Below are 19660 nucleotides of genomic sequence, written 5' to 3' on the forward strand. Positions count from 1 at the left end.
AATACACATGTAGGATCTGGGGAGAACACACTCCTAATAAACATGTAGGATCTGGGGAGAACACACTCCTAATAAACATGTAGGATCTGGGGGAGAACACACTCCTAATAAACATGTAGGATCTGGGGGAGAACACACTCCTAATAAACATGTAGGATCTGGGGGAGAACACACTCCTAATACACATGTAGGATCTGGGGGAGAACACACTCCTAATAAACATGTAGGATCTGGGGGAGAACACACTCCTAATAAACATGTAGGATCTGGGGGAGAACACACTCCTAATAAACATGTAGGATCTGGGGGAGAACACACTCCTAATACACATGTAGGATCTGGGGGAGAACACACTCCTAATAAACATGTAGGATCTGGGGGAGAACACACTCCTAATAAACATGTAGGATCTTCATTTTAGGCACTTTGCTATAGCAGAAAAAAAACAGCAACAGGAAATGTGAATTATTATGTATATTATAATTACTGGACATTTTTTTGTAGGGGTTGATCAATTTTTCGTTAGGGCAAATCAAGTCTGACATTTTGAAGTGGAAATTACACAATATAGAATCCTTTTAATACTTTGAATACACTACAAGTTTGAATTTTCTGCGGAGCGGGACATTTCTCAGGAACAAAAGAGTGATAAAATTAAGATCCTGCATCTGTACACACACAGACACTCATACACACGTACTACTGTACACATACACTCTTATACAAACACACACTCTTAAACACACACACTTAAGCACACACACACTCTTATACACACACTCTTATACACACACACACACACACACACACATACAAACACACGCTTTGCACACGTTAGGACTGCTTATCTTGGGACTGCTTACACTCTCACCTTTCCCTGCCTTTACACTTATCTATCCTCTTTCTTTCTCTCCTATCCCCCATTTCCAGTGTGCTACCACTCCAACTCTTCTTCTGCCCTCTTTTCTCATTCCTTTATCTCTTTCCTTTCTCTCCCCTCTCCACTCCCCCCTCCCGTCTTTATGCACTCACCTGGAACACAGTCATTATTGCTGCAGGGAAAGTATCAAAGTTGGTTGGGGGAGTGCCAGATTCAAAATTAAACCTAGAGGATAAACAGAGAGAAATTGAGGAAGAGAGAAAGATAGCAAGAGAGAGAGAGAGAGAGATTAAAGATGACACCAAACAGTCAGATAATGAAGATAAAGAGTGACAGGGGAAGGGGAGGAAGGGGGAGGAAGGCGGAGGAAGGATGAAAGGGGCAAGAAAAGAGGGGAATAGAAGAGGAGGTACTGACTGTCCTCCGAAGAGTTGCATGCCCAACAGAGCGAAGACGACGATAAAGAGGAAGAGGAGGAAGAGCAGGCTTATAATGGATTTCATGGAGTTGAGCAGAGATACAACCAGGTTCCTCAAAGACGCCCAGTACCTGACAGAGAGAGAGAGAGTAGTAGAGAGAGAGGGGGAGGGGCGGGGGAGAGAAATCACAGCAGCAAGAGTTGTGACCTGTTGCCACAAGAAAAGGGCAACCAGTGAAGAACAAACACCATTGTAAATACAACCCATACATTTTCAATTGTGTACTTTTAGGGATAGGGGGCAGCATTTTCACTTTGGATGAATTGCGTGCCCATAGTGAACTTCATCCTACTCTGTCCCAGATGCTGATATATGCATATTATTATTACTATTGGATAGAAAACACTCTGAAGTTTCTAAAACTGTTTGAATTATGTCTGTGTGTATAACATAACTCATAGGGCAGGCAAACTTCCAAACAGGAAGTGGAAATTCTAGGGCTGGTTGATTTTCAACTCATCGCCTATCACATCCAAATAAGATATGGATCTGTTCGCACTTCCTACGCCTTCCACTAGATGTCAACAGTCAGTAGAACGTGGAATGAAGCCTCTAGTGTGATGTGGGACCGGATGGCAGCTATTTGAGTCACTGGTCTGGCAGAATGCCAGTTCCTGGTTACGTGCAGTAGTCATTATATCGCCTTGCGTTCCATTACTTTGTAGACAAAACAAATGCTCAGGTTGGAATGTTATTGGATATATATGATAAAACCATCCTAAAGATTGATTCTCTACTTAGTTTAACCAGTTTATTCAACCTGGAATATAACTTTTTGAAGTTTCTTCCGAGTTCGCCTGGACCAGCGCCAGCTTTTGGACATGTGAACTAAACGTGCTAGTAAAAGTAGCTAATTGGACACAAGTAATGGATATTATGGAACAAAACAACGATTTATTGTGGAACTAGGATTCCTTGCACTGCATTCTGATGAAAGATCATCAAAGGTAAGGGAATATTTATGATGTAATTTCGTATTTCTGTTGACTCCAACATGGCGGAGAAATATATTTACGTCTGAGCGCCGTCTCAGACTATTGCATAGTGTGCTTTTTTCGTTAAATCTGACACAGCGGTTGCATTAAGAACCAGTGTATCTTTAATTATATGTAGAACATGTATCTTTCGTCAAAGTTTATGATGAGTATTTCTGTTATCTGACAGATATTTTGGAGGCATTTCTGAACATGGCGCCAATGTAAACCGAGATTTGTGGATATAAATATGCATATTATCGAACAAAACATAAATGTATTGTGTAACATGATGTCATATGAGTGTCATCTGATGAAGATTATCAAAGGTTAGTGATTCATTTTATCTCTAATTCTTTGGCTGGGAAAAATGGCTGTTTTTTTGGATTTGATGGTGATCTACCATAAAAATATGTTGCGTTTTTGCTGTAAAACCTTTTAAAAATCGGACAGAATGGGTAGATTGACAAGATGTTTATCTTTCATTTGCTGTATGGGACTTGTTAATGAGTGAAAGTTAAATATTTCTAAACAATATTTTTGAATTTCCCGCGCTGCCTTTTCAGAACCTGTGTCCTAGACAGGTTAACTATTTGCACATCGTTACAACACTGTATATAGACATTATATGACATTTTAAATGTCTTTATTGTTTTGGAACTTGTGTGAGTGTAATATTTACTTTTCACTTTTTATTATTTATTTTAATTGCTTTGGCAATGTAAACATATGTTTTTTCCCATGCTAATAAAGACCCTTGGGTTGGGGAGTTGGGGAGAGAGTGTTGGAGAGAGGAGAGAGAGCTTGTGAGAGAGAGTTTAGAAAAGCCTATACATGTCTAATTGCCTTTCATGGTCGTTTGTTAATGAGACATGCTGACAAACAGATTGATAAGATATCCGATACAGAGGTTGACTCAAAGTCAGTAGAGACTTACTTGGTGACTTTGAAGATTCTCAGTAACCTTAGAGCTCGTAATACACTGATACCAAAGGATGTCCCAGGCTGGATAAAACCCCACAGCACCTCGAATATGCTGCCACATATTACCTGCCACACACACACACACACACACACACACACACACACACACACACACACACACACACACACACACACACACACACACACACACACACACACACACACACACACACACACACACACACACACACACACACACACACACACACACACACACACACACACACACACACACGATTAGTGATTTTATCCAAAACATGCGGTCAAAAATGATATGTGAGTGTGTGTGTTTACTGTATTGGTGTGTGTGTGTGTGTGTGTGTGTGTGTGTGTGTGTGTGTGTGTGTGTGTGTGTGTGTGTGTGTGTGTGTGTGTGTGTGTGTGTGTGTGTGTGTGTGTGTGTGTGTGTGTGTGTGTGTACCCTAGAGTAGACATGTTCCACCACTCACAATGCAGTCAAAGCAGTTAAAGGAGGAGTGAAAGTAAGGCTGTGACCCCAGTCCATAAATCTTTATACCCATCTCAGACATGAAGATACTCAAGAAGACGAACTCTGCAAAGTCTGGAAGAGGTGAAAAGAGACAGGGAACAGGGTGAGAGAGCGGGAAAGATCAGACATGAATGAGCAAACAGGAAAATGCAGGAGGATGATATCAAAAGAAAAGGAATAAAGAGGGGCATTGAAAAATCCACTGTAAGAAGCAATCAGAGAGGCAGAAAGACTGGCACGATCCCTCCGTAACTTTCATTACGCACACCTCCAACTGCTCTTAAACGCTAGTAAAACCAAATGCATGCTTTTCAACTGTTCGCTGCCTGCACCCGCACGCCCGACTAGCATCACCACCCTGGATGGTTCCAACCTAGAATATGTGGACATCTATTAGTACCTAGGTGTCTGGCTAGACTGTAAACTCTCCTTCCAGACTCATATCAAACATCTCCAATCTAAAATCAAATCTAGAGTTGGCTTTCTATTCCGCAACAAATCCTCCTTCACTCACGCCACCAAACTTACCCTAGTAAAACTCACTATCCTACCGATCCTCGACTTCAGCGATGTCATCTACAAAATAGCTTCCAATACTCTACTCAGCAAACTGGATGCAGTTTATCGCAGTGCCATCCGTTTTGTTACTAAAGCACCTTATACCACCCACCACTGCGACCTGTATGCACTAGTCGGCTGGTCCTCCCTACATATTCGTCGCCAGACCCACTGGCTCCAGGTCATCTATAAGTCCATGCTAGGTAAAGCTTTGCCTTATCTCAGTTCACTGGTCACGATGGCAACACCCACCCGTAGCACGCGCTCCAGCAGGTGTATCTCACTGATCATCCCTAAAGCCAACACCTCATTTGGCCGCCTTTCCTTCCAGTTCTCTGCTGCCTGTGACTGGAACGAATTGCAAAAATCGCTGAAGTTGGAGACCTTTATCTCCCTCACCAACTTTAAACATCTGCTATCTGAGCAGCTAACCGATCGCTGCAGCTGTACATAGTCCATGGGTAAATAGCCCTTCCAATTTACCTACCTCATCCCCATACTGTTTTTATTTATTTACTTTTGTGCTCTTTTGCACACCAGTATCTTTACCTGTATATGACTATCTGATCATTTATCACTCCAGTGTTAATCTGCTAAATTGTAATTAATGGTCTACCGCCTCATGCTTTTTGCACACAATGTAAATAGACTATTTTTTTCTACTGTGTTATTGACTTGTTTATTGTTTACTCCATGTGTATCTCTGTGTTGTTGTCCGTTCACACTGCTATGTTTTATCTTGGCCAGGTCGCAGTTGCAAATGAGAGCTTGTTCTCAATCTAGTCTACCTGGTTAAATAAAGGTGAAATAAAAATAATAATAAACCTGTCCACTATTCCCACTGATTAGTACTTGTATAAGTTTGCCCTTTGGTTTCCATTGGGCTGTCGATTATTGTTACTATGCCCGTTAGTGCGTGTGAGTACCTGTGCTTTTTGCTCTGGGCTTTTGTACCCTTGTGGATTGAGCAGATGATTACGGGTCTCATCCCGTGTGTTAATCATTGTGCGCATGTGTTATTTATTTGAGGTACTCCTCGCTCTTGTCACGCCTTGGTCATTGTATTTTGTGTTTTTGTTATATGTTTGGGTAGGCCAGGGTGTGACATGGGTTTATATGTTGTTTTTCGTATTGGGGTTTGTAGTATTTGGGATTGTGTATGATTAGGGGTGTGTCTAGTTAGGCTTGGCTGCCTGAGGCGATTCTCAATCAGAGTCAGGTGCTTGTCGTTGTCTCTGATTGGGAACCGTATTTAGGTAGCCTGAGTTCGCATTGTATTTTGTGGGTGTTTGTTCCTGTCTCTGTGTAGTGTTCACCAGATAGGATGTAATAGGTTTCACGTTCCGTTTGTTGTTTTTGTAATTATGAGTTATTTCATGTACCGCAATTCCTTCATTAAAGTCATGAATAACCTACACGCTGTATTTCGGTCTGACTCTCTTCATTCAACAGACGAACGCCATTACAGCTCTTTTGTTTGGGTTTCTACCCTGTGTTTTTGTTGCGTGTTTGTTTGGTCTTCGTCCTCGTGCCTTTACATGGCACGCCATAATTTGGGGCTTAATAAAAAACCTTATTACGCATTCCTGTGTCTGTCTCCCGAATCTCCTTTAAGCCAACGTGACAGAATCTCCTTTAAGCCAATGTGACAGAGAGGTAGAGAGAGAAATAAGGAAAAGTATCTCGAATTTCCATCCATCCTTCATCCCTCCCTCCCACCCCCTATCCCCCTCCCACCCTCTATCTCTCCCTCCCTCCATACCTCCCCCTCCCTCCCACCCTCCATACCACCCCCCCTCCTCCCACCCTCCATACCTCCCTCCCACCCTCCATACCTCCCTCCTTCTCTCCGTACCTCCCTGCTTCTCTCCATACCCCCTTGTTCTCTCCGTACCTCCCTCCCACCCTCCATACCACCCCCTCCCTCCCACCCTCCATACCTCCATCCCACCCTCCATACCTCCCTCCCACCCTCCATACCTCCCTCCTTCCCTCCCTCCCTGTATGGATAAGTAATCCCTCTCACCCCACCCCCCCTAAGTTTTAGATGCACTATTGTTAAGTGACTGTCCCACTGGATGTCATAAGGTGAATGCACCAATTTGTAAGTCGCTCTGGATAAGAGCGTCTGCTAAATGACTTAAATGTAAATGTAAATGTACTCACAGAGGAAGTCTGAGAGTGGTTCAGGCTGGTCGTAGTGTACTACAGCCACACACATGGTGTTAAGTCCCACCAGACACAGTACACTCCAGTAGAAATACGGGGTCTTCACAATGCGTCGGATGAAGAAACGCAGACGACGCTCCCTCTTATGGAAGTTAGAGCCCTCCAGCTTTGAACTCTTCAGACTGGCCCGCGCAAATGGAGAACCTGGGAGGAGAGGAGAAGAATGGGAAAAGGAGAGGGGGATAGTGGAGAGGAGAAGAGTGGGAAGAGGAGAGGGGGATAGAGGAGAAGAGTGGGAAGAGGAGAGGAGATGGAGGAGAGGAGAAGAGTGGGAAAAGGAGAGGGGGATGGATGAGAGGAGAAGAGTGGGAAGAGGAGAGGGGGATGGAGGAGAGGAGAAGAGTGGGAAGAAGAGAGGAGGAAGGAGGAGAGGATAAGAGTGGGAAGAGGACAGGGGGATGGAGGAGAGGAGAAGAATGGGAAGAGGACAGGGGGATGGAGGAGAGGAGAAGAATGGGAAGAGGAGAGGGGGATGGAGGAGAGGAGAAGAGTGGGAAGAAGAGAGGGGGTGGAGGAGAGGAGAAGAGTGGGAAAAGGAGAGGGGGATGGGGACAAGAGTGGAGAGAAAAAACACATTTGGTTAGCATGTAACATCTTGTGTGTGCGTGTGCATGTGTGTGGTGTTTCTTACCCACTGCCAGGTCTCCATTCCCATCCTCTGGGTTAAGGAGATCTGTTTTGTTCTTGTGGTTTTTGATGGTGGGTCTCCTGCGGGTGCCTGAATGGGAAAAATAGAACACAGTGATGCACAACTGCTCACTATAGAACACGCAAACGAACACTGGCACAGAAGCAAAGATGCTACATTTACACTAGTAAAGATGCTACATTTACACTAACAAAGATGCTACATTTACACTAGAAAATATGCTACATTTACACTAATAAAGATGCTATATTTACACTAGCAAAGTTGCAACATTTACAATAGGAAAAATGCTACATTCACACTAGCAAATATGTTACATTTACACGAGCAAAGATGCTACATTTACACTAGGAAAGATGCAACAATTTACACTAATAAAAATGCTACATTTACACTAGCAAAGATGATACATTTAGACTAGTGAAGATGATACCTATACACTAGTAAATATGATACATTTACACTAGCAAAGCTGCAACATTTACAATAGGAAAGATGCGACATTTACACAAGAAAATATTATACATGTACACTAGCAAAGATGCTACATTTCCACTAGCAAAGATGCTACATTTACACTAGCAAAGATGCTCTGGTTACACTAGTAAATATTCTACATTTATACTAGCAAAAATGCTACATTTACACTAGAAAATATGTTCCGGATACACTAGCAAAAATGCTACATTTACACTAGGAAAGATGTGACATTTACACTATTACAAATGCTACATTTACACTAGAAAATATGCTACATGTGTACTAGTAAAGATGATACATTTACACTAACAATAATGCTACATTTACACAATATTATATTTTCTCATTGTCCATCTCTATATACATTCTTAAATCATATCATATCTAAGTCACTACACACACACACACACACACACACAATTACCGTCAAAGGCATCAGGGTCTTCATCGTCTGCTAAGATCACTTCTTCTATAGAAAGAAAAAGTGAAGTAAACAATAACATGGGAATGTATATGGCAATATGTAACATATATAACATAAATGTATAACATATATAACATAAATATATAACATATTTAACTTACATATATAACATAAATATAACATACATAACATAAATATATAACATATTTATCTTACATATATAACATAAATGTATAACATATATAACATAAATGTATAACATATATAACATAAATATATAACATATTTATCTTACATATATAACATAAATATATAACATACATAACATAAATATATAATATATATAACATAAATATATAACATATATAACATAAATATATAACATATTTAACATAAATATATAACATATATAACATAAATATATAACATACATAGCATAAATATATAATATATATATAACATAAATATATAACATATATAACATAAATATGTAACATATATAACATAAATATAACATGAACACATACATATATAACATAAATATATAACATATATAACATTAATACATTACATAAATACATATCATATATACCATAAATATATAACATGTATAACATAAATATATAACATATATAACATAAATATATAACATATATAACATAAATATATAACATACATAACATAAATAAATAATATATATATAAAATAAATATATAACATATATAACATAAATATATAACATACATAACATAAATAAATAATATATATATAACATAAATATATAACATACATAACATAAATAAATAATATATATATAACATAAATATATAACATATATAACATAAATATATAACATATATAACATTAATACATTACATAAATACATATCATATATACCATAAATATATAACACAAATAACATAAATATGTAACGTACAAAACAAATATACAGTGCCTTGCGAAAGTATTCGGCCCCCTTGAACTTTGCGACCTTTTGCCACATTTCAGGCTTCAAACATAAAGATATAAAACTGTATTTTTTTGTGAAGAATCAACAACAAGTGGGACACAATCATGAAGTGGAACGACATTTATTGGATATTTCTAACTTTTTTAACAAATCAAAAACTGAAAAATTGGGCGTGCAAAATTATTCAGCCCCTTTACTTTCAGTGCAGCAAACTCTCTCCAGAAGTTCAGTGAGGATCTCTGAATGATCCAATGTTGACCTAAATGACTAACGATGATAAATACAATCCACCTGTGTGTAATCAAGTCTCCGTATAAATGCACCTGCACTGTGATAGTCTCAGAGGTCTGTTAAAAGCGCAGAGAGCATCATGAAGAACAAGGAACACACCAGGCAGGTCCGAGATACTGTTGTGAAGAAGTTTAAAGCCGGATTTGGATACAAAAAGATTTCCCAAGCTTTAAACATCCCAAGGAGCACTGTGCAAGCGATAATATTGAAATGGAAGGAGTATCAGACCACTGCAAATCTACCAAGACTTGGCCGTCCCTCTAAACTTTCAGCTCATACAAGGAGAAGACTTGTCAGAGATGCAGCCAAGAGGCCCATGATCACTCTGGATGAACTGCAGAGATCTACAGCTGAGGTGGGAGACTCTGTCCATAGGACAACAATCAGTCGTATATTGCACAAATCTGGCCTTTATGGAAGAGTGGCAAGAAGAAAGCCATTTCTTAAAGATATCCATAAAAAGTGTCATTTAAAGTTTGCCACAAGCCACCTGGGAGACACACCAAACATGTTGAAGAAGGTGCTCTGGTCAGATAAAACCAAAATTGAACTTTTTGGCAACAATGCAAAACGTTATGTTTGGCGTAAAAGCAACACAGCTCATCACCCTGAACACAACATCCCCACTGTCAAACATGGTGGTGGCAGGATCATGGTTTGGGCTTGCTTTTCTTCAGCAGGGACAGGGAAGATGGTTACAATTGATGGGAAGATGGATGGAGCCAAATACAGGACCATTCTGGAAGAAAACCTGATGGAGTCTGCAAAAGACCTGAGACTGTGACGGAGATTTGTCTTCCAACAAGACAATGATCCAAAACATAAAGCAAAATCTACAATGGAATGGTTCAAAAATAAACATATCCAGGTGTTAGAATGGCCAAGTCAAAGTCCAGACCTGAATCCAATCGAGAATCTGTGGAAAGAACTGAAAACGGCTCTTCACAAATGCTCTCCATCCAACCTCACTGAGCTCGAGCTGTTTTGCAAGGGGGAATGGGAAAAAATTTCAGTCTCTCGATGTGCAAAACTGATAGAGACATACCCCAAGCGACTTACAGCTGTAATCGCAGCAAAGGTGGTGCTACAAAGTATTAACTTAAGGGGGCTGAATAATTTTGCACGCCCAATTTTTCAGTTTTTGATTTGTTAAAAAAGATTGAAATATCCAATAAATGTCATTCCACTTCATGATTGTGTCCCACTTGTTGTTGATTCTTCACAAAAAAAATACAGTTTTATATCTTTATGTTTGAAGCCTGAAATGTGGCAAAAGGTCGCAAAGTTCAAGGGGGCCGAATACTTTCGCAAGGCACTGTATATAACATATATAACATGATTATGTAACATATATAACATAAATCTATAACATATATAACATAAATATATAAAATAAATATAGAACATATATAAGATATATAAGATATATTATATCAATATGTAACACATGTAACATAAATAACATAAACATATAACATATATAACATAAATATGTAACATAGGGTTCCATGTATGTTTTGTTTGTAGTTCTATATGATGATAATGTACCTGCTTTACAAATCCATTCCAGGTATCCATTGAGCTCTCTCTCTATCTGCTGCTGTCTCCTCAGCTTTAGAAACTCACTCCTGTTCTCCACTCGCTCTCTCTCTTTGGCAAACTCCCTGTGGTAGACACACACACATATCAACACACACATATCAAATGAAACACACATATAGATGTATACAATGACATATACACAGACATATTGTATACACACACACACACACACACACACACACACACACACACACACACACACACACACACACACACACACACACACACACACACACACACACACACACACACACACACACACACACACACACACACACACACACACACGCGAAACACACACGTGCGCCCACACACACACTCTCCCACACACACACATGCGTGCACACACACGCACACACTTACCCAGACAGTACACCCAGGACCAGGTTCAACATGAAGAAAGAGCCGATGATGATGAGGGGAATGAAGTACATCCAGTTCCACGCGCTCCCTGAGGCATCATTGCTCTGCAAACACACACACACACACACACACACACACACACACACACACACACACACACACACACACACACACACACACACACACACACACACACACACACACACACACACACACACACACACACACACACACACACACACACACACACACACACACACACACACACACACACACACACACACACATCTTTTGATCTAGTAATTCATCTTTCCCTTGTTTGACTAGAGAGGCTACACTGAGATGTAGATTTTATAAAGCCAAAAAATAGCAGATCATATTTCAACCTTTTCATGAACTGGGACGGGGTCACCACAATACGTGGATGATTAGGACATCGTTTTATACAGTATACTGTCCAGAGTATCTGCCATTTAAACAGTTCAGCTGCACGGAATGTAACACTCTTCCTCTCTATTTTTCCCTCACCCTTTCTCTCCCTCTCTCATCCCTCCCCATCTTGCTGTTTTTCCCCCTAAACAGAGTCCATCACAGAATGTAATGCCCTCCCTCCCTCCCTCCCTCCCTCCCTCCCTCCCTCCCTCCCTCCCTCCCTCCCTCCCTCCCTCCTCCCTCCCCCTCCCTCCCTCCCTCCCTCCTGTCTGTGGGCGTGGCTGCTGTTGCTGTGTGCTGTACTGAATGTACTGCAGCTTTTTTATCCATTAAACTTTCAGCACTTTCTTCCTCAGCAGCTGCAAGAATAACTCTGACTGCACAGCCCTGTTAAATATAGAGCAGCACCACCACCGAGTGAGACTGATGGAGAAGAGAGAAGAAGGGAAGCGTTGGGGGAAAGGGGGTGGGAGGGAAAAGGGGGAGGGGGTGAAGAGAAGAGGAAGGGAAAAGGGGGAGAGAGGGGGTGAAGAGGAAGGGAGAAAGGGGGAGGGGGTGAAGGGAAGGAAAAGGGGGAGGGGGTGAAAGGGGGAGAAAGGGGTGAAGAGGAAGGGGGAGAAAGGGGGAGGGGGTGAAGAGGAAGGGAGAAAGGGAGAGGCTGACAGGGGGGCGAGAGAGAGTGAGTAATTGGGTGTGGTGAGGTGGGTGGAGTAGGAAGACGCAAAGAGGAATGGAGATGGAGAGACAGATTAAGGAAGCAGAGAGAGCGAGGAAAGAGAGATGTGTGGGAAAGAGAAGAGGGAGAAGAGAGGGAAGGGGGAATATTGAATATGGGCCCATATAGACTGCTGTGGATGGGACTACACTCACATTCCCCCACTACCCTCATCCACCTCTCTGTCACCATAGCAACCATTGCCACTGGCAGCAGGGCCCTATTCACTGTTTCTTAGGTATGGGCACACAATACAGCATATGAGTAAATGCTATGGGCATATTTGTATAGCAGGGAAACATGTATTATATGAATTGGTGGAAATTTACAATGTAATGTATTAGTATATACCATAAAAATCTATTATCCAGGTTGTAGTTGCCCCACATATTTAGGATCAGCTTATTCTGCCTCAATTCTAGATTCCTAATTGTCCCTAGAATTTCTAAGCAAACAGCTGGAGGCAGGGCTTTCTCCTATAGAGCTCCATTTTTATTGAATGATCTGCCTACCCATGTCAGAGACGCAAACTCGGTGTCAACCTTTAAGTCTTTACTGAAGACTCATCTCTTCAGTGGGTCATATGATTGAGTGTAGTCTGGCCCAGGAGTGTGAAGGTGAACGGAAAGGCTCTGGAGCAACGAACCGCCCTTGCTTTCTCTGCCTGGCCGGTTCCCCTCTTTCCACTGGGATTCTCTGCCTCTAACCCTATAACAAGGGCTGAGTCACTGGCTTACTAGGGCTCTTTCATACCGTCCCTAGGAGGGGTGCGTCACTTGATTGAGTTGATTCACTGATGTGATCTTCCTGTCTGGGTTGGCGTCCCCCCTTGGGTTGTGCCAAGGCGGAGATATTTGTGGGCTATACTTGGCCTTGTCTCAGGATGGTAAGTTGGTGGTTGAAGATATACCTCTAGTGGTGTGGGGGCTGTGCTTTGGCAAAGTGGGTGGGGTTATATCCTTCCTGTTTGGCCCTGTCCGGAGGTGTCATCAGATGGGGCCACAGTGTCTCCTGACCCCTCCTGTCTCAGCCTCCAGTATTTATGCTGCAGTAGTTTATGTGTCGGGGCCTAGGGTCAGTTTGTTATATCTGGAGTACTTCTCCTGTCCTATCCTGTGTCCTGTGTGAATTTAAGTATACTCTCTCTAATTCTCTCTTTCTCTCTCTCTTTCTTTCTCTCTCTCGGAGGACCTGAGCCCTAGGACCATGCCTCAGGACTACCTGACATGATGATTCTTTGCTGTCCCCAGTCCACGTCCAGTTTCAACTGTTCTGCCTGTGATTATTATTATTTGACCATGCTGGTCATTTATGAACATTTGAACATCTTGGCCATGTTCTGTTATAATCTCCACCCGGCACAGCCAGAAGAGGACTGGCCACCCCACATAGCCTGATTCCTCTCTAGGTTTCTTCCTAGGTTTTGGCCTTTCTAGGGAGTTTTTCCAAGCCACCGTGCTTCTACACCTGCATTGCTTGCTGTTTGGGGTTTTAGGCTGGGTTTCTGTACAGCACTTTGAGATATCCGCTGATGTACGAAGGGCTATATAAATACATTTGATTTGATTTGAATTCTAACCCAAACCCAAACCCAAAACAAAAACTGAACCCAATCTCAAACCCAAACCGAAGACTAAACCTGAACCTGATCTCAAACCCCAAACCAATCTTAAATCCAATCCCAAGCACAAACAGAAAACCAAACCCGATCTCAAGCCAAACCTAAACCTAAAACCAAACCCAAACTCCTGATCTTAAACCCAAACCCAAACCCAAAACCAAACCCGATCTTAAACCCTAACCCAACTCTACAGTAACTCACATAATAGTCCAGCTCTTTAACCATAAATGAAATACCATAATACCTCTAATACAGAACCACTGTGATGTGAAGTACCGTAACTCACATAGTAGAGCAGGTCAGTCCATCCCTCCATGGTAATACATTGGAAGACTGTTAGCACGGCAAACAGAATGTTGTCAAACTGGGTGATGCCGTAGTTAGGACCCAGCCAATACTTTCGACACGTGGTCCCGTTTGGACATAGTCTCGACGGGGCTTCGGTCCCACACGGAACTTCCTCACGAATCTCATCTACAGGGGTACAGACAGTTTGGGGATCAACATGTTATTTAAGAGCTAGATCTTCTTTGATTCATTTTGAATTGACAGTCATTTTGTCACTGATTTAACTGGCATACTGATTGACTGACTGGCCACTGACTGGCTGACTGACTAACTGGTAGAATGACTGGCAATGACTGGTAGAATGACTGGCAGACTGCCTGACTGGTATGCTGACTGGCACATACTGACTGGGTGACTGACTGGCAGACTGCCTGACTGGCATACTGCCTGACTGGTACATACTGACTGGGTGACTGACTGGCAGACTACCTGACTGGTATGCTGACTGGCACATACTGACTGGGTGACTGACTGGCAGACTGCCTGACTGGCATACTGCCTGACTGGTATGCTGACTGGTACATACTGACTGGGTGACTGACTGGCAGACTGCCTGACTGGTATGCTGACTGGTACATACTGACTGGGTGACTGACTGGCAGACTGACTGACTGACATATTGGCTGACTGTCATACTGACTGACTAACTGATTGACTCTCTGACTGGCAGACTGACTAGCAGACTGACTGGCATGCTGACTGACTGACTAACTGACTCACTGTCTGACCATCCAAACAACCGACTCACCGACCTACTGGCTGACCGACCAACTGACCGACCAATCCACCGACTGACCGATTTACCTGTGTGAATGTCGAAGCAGGTAGTATGGAATTTGCCCATGTAGAACTCCAGGCCGATGATAGCGAACATGAGGATGGCGAAGAATAGCAACAGGCCGATCTGCAGCAGTGGAATCATAGCCTTCATGATGGACTTGAGGACCACCTGGAGGCCTGGGGGAGACAGAGCACATTGTTTAAGAACAGAAACAACAGACAGTCTTAAAAAACTCTGACCTACATCCCAAAATCCCTATAACAATGATGTAACTTAATCAGAACTGTCCTCCCCCTCCCCTCCTCTTATGGTATCAGATGAAATAAGACTATTAGGGGTGTAGATAGTCGTTCTCTCCGTCCCACACCCCCATATGTCCCAAGACTTACTGGGTATCCCAGACACCAGTTTGAGGGGTCTCAGCACACGGACCGCTCTCAGAGTCCGCAAATCGAAGTCCGATCCCACTGTAGACAGAATCCTACAGAGAGATGGAGGAGAGAGAGAGAGGAGGTGGAGAGAGGGAGAGAGGGAGACAGAGGGAAGAGGGAAAATAAAGAGAAGGAATAATTATAGTATTTGAATATTTTTTAGGAACATTTGTAGAATCAGCCAATCAATGTGTGTCAGTTGCTGGGGGTTTTAGTGACATCGTCTATTAATCATTTACACTAATCACTTGGATAAGAAGAGGACTTTCAGCGAGTGAATGAGTAAGTCAATAATATGAACGCATGAATGAGCCACGAGTCAATCAAGAGATGGGACAGGGAATTCAATAGAGAGAGAGAGAGAAAGAGAAAGAGAGAAAGAGAAAGAGCAACCAAATTATGAGAAAATAAAAAGATAATTACTTGACACAATGGAAAGAATTTACAGAAAAACAGAGCAAACTAGAATGATATTTGGCCCTAAACAGAGAGCACACACTGACCCAAAATTAAGGAAATCTATGTACAGACACAGTAAGCATAGCCTTGCTATTGAGAAATGCAGCTGAAGACTGACCTGGCACTCAAGAGAAGACAGCCTATGTGCACACTGCCCACAAAATATGGTGGAAACTAACCTCCTATCACATGTATGAACATATTAGAGGCACATATTTCCATCACATTAAACAGCCCTATAAAGAACTTGAAAACAAATCCAATTTTAAGAAACCCCCATATCTATTGGGTGAAATGCCACAGTGTGCAATCACAGAAGCAAGATTTGTGAACTGTTGCCACGAGAAAAGGGCAACCAGTGATGAACAAACAGCATTGTAAATGCAACCTATACTTATGTTTATTTATTTTCCAGAGAACAAGTATTTGATACACTGCCAATTTTGCGAGTTTTCCTACTTACAAAGCATGTAGAGGTCTGTAATTTTTATCATAGGTACACTTGAACTGTGAGAGACGGAAAGTCACATTGTATGATTTTTAAGTAATTAATTTGCATTTAATTTATTTATATTTATTTATTTTAGAGAGAGAGAGACAGAGAGACAGAGAGAGAGAGAGAGAGAGAGAGAGAGAGAGAGAGACAGAGAGAGAGAGAGACAGAGAGAGAGAGAGAAAGAGAGAGAGAGAGGCAGAGAGAGAGAGAGAGAGAGAGAGGGAGAGAGAGAGAGAGAGACAGACAGAGAGAGAGAGGGAGAGAGAGAGAGAGAGACAGACAGAGAGAGAGAGGAGAGAGAGAGAGAGAGAGAGAGAGAGAGAGAGAGAGAGAGAGAGAGAGAGACAGAGAGAGAGAGAGAGAGAGAGAGAGAGAGAGAGAGAGAGAGAGAGAGAGAGAGAGAGAGAGAGAGATAGCACAGGCTGTATTATTCAGGGTTGTTGACTGGCTCATTTGTTAGCCATCTTTATTCCTCCTATTTATAAACTCTGTCTGAGAGCCATGGCCACTGCCAACTCATCAGGACTCTATCTGTACCTCACTATACACACACACACACAAACATGTATGCACGCATGCACAGACACATGCACACACACAAACATGCACACACACACACCCACACACAAAACACACACACATTGTGTAGGAAAAATTGAGAGGGACAGAAAGATAAGTGTGTGTGTGTGTGTGTGTGTTTCTGTGAAGGAGTGTGTGTGTTGGTGAGGAGGAGTGTTTGTGTGTGAAGGAGAGGATGTTCTTTCACGTTGTCCGACTTCCAGTTATCTCTCTGACTGACTGGGAATCATCAACGTTTTCCAATAGTCCTTCTGCTAAGAGCTGCATGGCACAATTTAACTGGCTGATCCTGTTGCACCAGTGCATTCGACTCTTGGTGGAATGCATTGCTTGACTGCCGTGATATGCACAATGTCGTTCGCGAACTGCAAGTCCCCAAATGATTCATTCTCGAGTTTGTTTTAAGCAGCTTTGTAGTTTTGGTTCTACGAAGCTGGGTCCATCATAACATTCAATAATCAATCAATTGCATTAATTCTTGCACCATGTAATATATTTTAATATAGTTTGAAACAATGCCTGCAGCATGATCAGCTGATTGTCTCTGGAGCACCTGAGCTGGGTGCATCAATCCTGCTGTAGGACTCAAACAACTAAAACAAACAAGTCCCTCAGAAAACTGAAACATGACTTTAGAGGCATTAAAAAGGGTCATTCAAAAATAATGAATAATTCGCAAACTGCACATCACTACTCAATAGGTGTCTCTCCCCTCCACATGGACCACTACAGCACAGGAGAGTCTCAGGGGCCCACCGTTAGTCTGGCAGCACACCTAAACACTAGGGAATGATGATGTGTCAGTGTAATACAATCTGAATGACAAATCATTGAAAGCCTTCCCACCGAGGCCTGGTGGGGTATCTGGTTGAGGAACAACAGTGAGTCCACAGAGCCCAGTTTAGGAAGCTCTGTGCTTGACGACTACCACACACTTTTAGCTTAATAGCTTCACCAGAGAGGCTGGTGTGACTGACTATGTTCTGGAGTTAGCTATCTGCGCTGGGAACGCAGATAAATCCTATGGGAGTTAGCTATCTGCGCTAGGAATGCAGGTAAATCCTATGGGAGTTAGCTATCTGCGCTAGGAACGCAGATAAATCCTATTGGAGTTAGCTATCTGCACTAGGAACGCAGGTAAATCCTATGGGAGTTAGCTATCTGCGCTGGGAACGCAGCTAAATCCTATTGGAGTTAGCTATCTGCGCTAGGAACACAGGTAAATCCTATTGGAGTTAGCTATCTGCACTAGGAACGCAGGTAAATCCTATTGGAGTTAGCTATCTGCACTAGGAACGCAGGTAAATCCTATGGGAGTTAGCTATCTGCGCTGGGAACGCAGCTAAATCCTATTGGAGTTAGCTATCTGTGCTAGGAATGCAGGTAAATCCTATGGGAGTTAGCTATCTGCTCCTGAGTGGCGCAGCGGTCTAAGGCACTGCATCTCAGTGCTAGAGGCATCACTACAGACCCTGGTTTGATTCCAGGCTGTATCACAACCGGCCGTGATTGGGAGTCCCATAGGGCGGTGCACAATTGGCCCAGCGTCGTCCGGGTTAAGGTTTGGCCGGGGTAGGCCGTCATTGTAAATACGAATTTGTTCTTAACTGACTTGCCTAGGTAAATTAAGGTTAAATAATATAAAATACATTCTAAAGTTAGCTATCTGTGCTAGGAATACAGGTAAATACTATGGGAGTTAGCTATCTGTGCTAGGAATACAGGTAAATACTATGGGAGTTAGCTATCTGTACTAGGAATACAGGTAAATACTATGGAAGTTATCTATCTGTGCTATGAACACAGGTAAATCCTATGGGAGTTAGCTATCTGTGCTAGGAATACAGGTAAATCCTATGGGAGTTAGCTATCTGTGCTAGGAATACAGGTAAATCCTATGGGAGTTAGCTATCTGTGCTAGGAATACAGGTAAATCCTATGGGGGTTAGCTATATGTGCTAGAAACACAGGTAAATACTATGGGAGTTAGCTATCTGTGCTAGAAACACAGGTAAATACTATGGGAGTTAGCTATCTGTGCTAGAAACACAGGTAAATCCTATGGGAGTTACAGTGCCTTGCGAAAGTATTCGGCCCCCTTGAACTTTGCGACCTTTTGCCACATTTCAGGCTTCAAACATAAAGATATACAACTGTATTTTTTGGTGAAGAATCAACAACAAGTGGGCCACAATCATGAAGTGGAACTACATTTATTGGATATTGCAAAATTATTCAGCCCCCTTAAGTTAATACTTTGTAGCGCCACCTTTTGCTGCGATTACAGCTGTAAGTCGCTTTGGGTATGTCTCTATCAGTTTTGCACATCAAGAGACTGAACATTTTTCCCATTCCTCCTTGCAAAACAGCTCGAGCTCAGTGAGGTTGAATGGAGAGCATTTGTGAACAGCAGTTTTCAGTTCTT

The 19660-nt window shown here is 42.2% G+C and overlaps 1 protein-coding gene across 1 annotated transcript in view; it reads right to left on the minus strand.

The window, feature by feature from the left end:
• The window catches only part of LOC124015263 (voltage-dependent P/Q-type calcium channel subunit alpha-1A-like), a 215792-nt gene that overhangs the window by 104210 nt on the left and 91922 nt on the right, over positions 1–19660 (minus strand). The window contains exons 4-15 of the mRNA XM_046330377.1: positions 15660–15751; positions 15294–15446; positions 14428–14615; positions 11374–11477; positions 10957–11072; positions 8148–8192; positions 7226–7312; positions 6532–6738; positions 3767–3879; positions 3271–3383; positions 1298–1429; positions 1033–1105 (exon numbers count right to left, since the gene is read on the minus strand). Of these exons, the coding sequence (XP_046186333.1) occupies positions 1033–1105; positions 1298–1429; positions 3271–3383; positions 3767–3879; positions 6532–6738; positions 7226–7312; positions 8148–8192; positions 10957–11072; positions 11374–11477; positions 14428–14615; positions 15294–15446; positions 15660–15751 (1423 nt within the window). The remainder of the gene's footprint in view (positions 1–1032; positions 1106–1297; positions 1430–3270; positions 3384–3766; positions 3880–6531; positions 6739–7225; positions 7313–8147; positions 8193–10956; positions 11073–11373; positions 11478–14427; positions 14616–15293; positions 15447–15659; positions 15752–19660) is intronic.

This window comes from Oncorhynchus gorbuscha, linkage group LG26 (genome assembly GCF_021184085.1).
Source record: "Oncorhynchus gorbuscha isolate QuinsamMale2020 ecotype Even-year linkage group LG26, OgorEven_v1.0, whole genome shotgun sequence".
NCBI classification, from domain to species: Eukaryota; Metazoa; Chordata; class Actinopteri; order Salmoniformes; family Salmonidae; genus Oncorhynchus; species Oncorhynchus gorbuscha.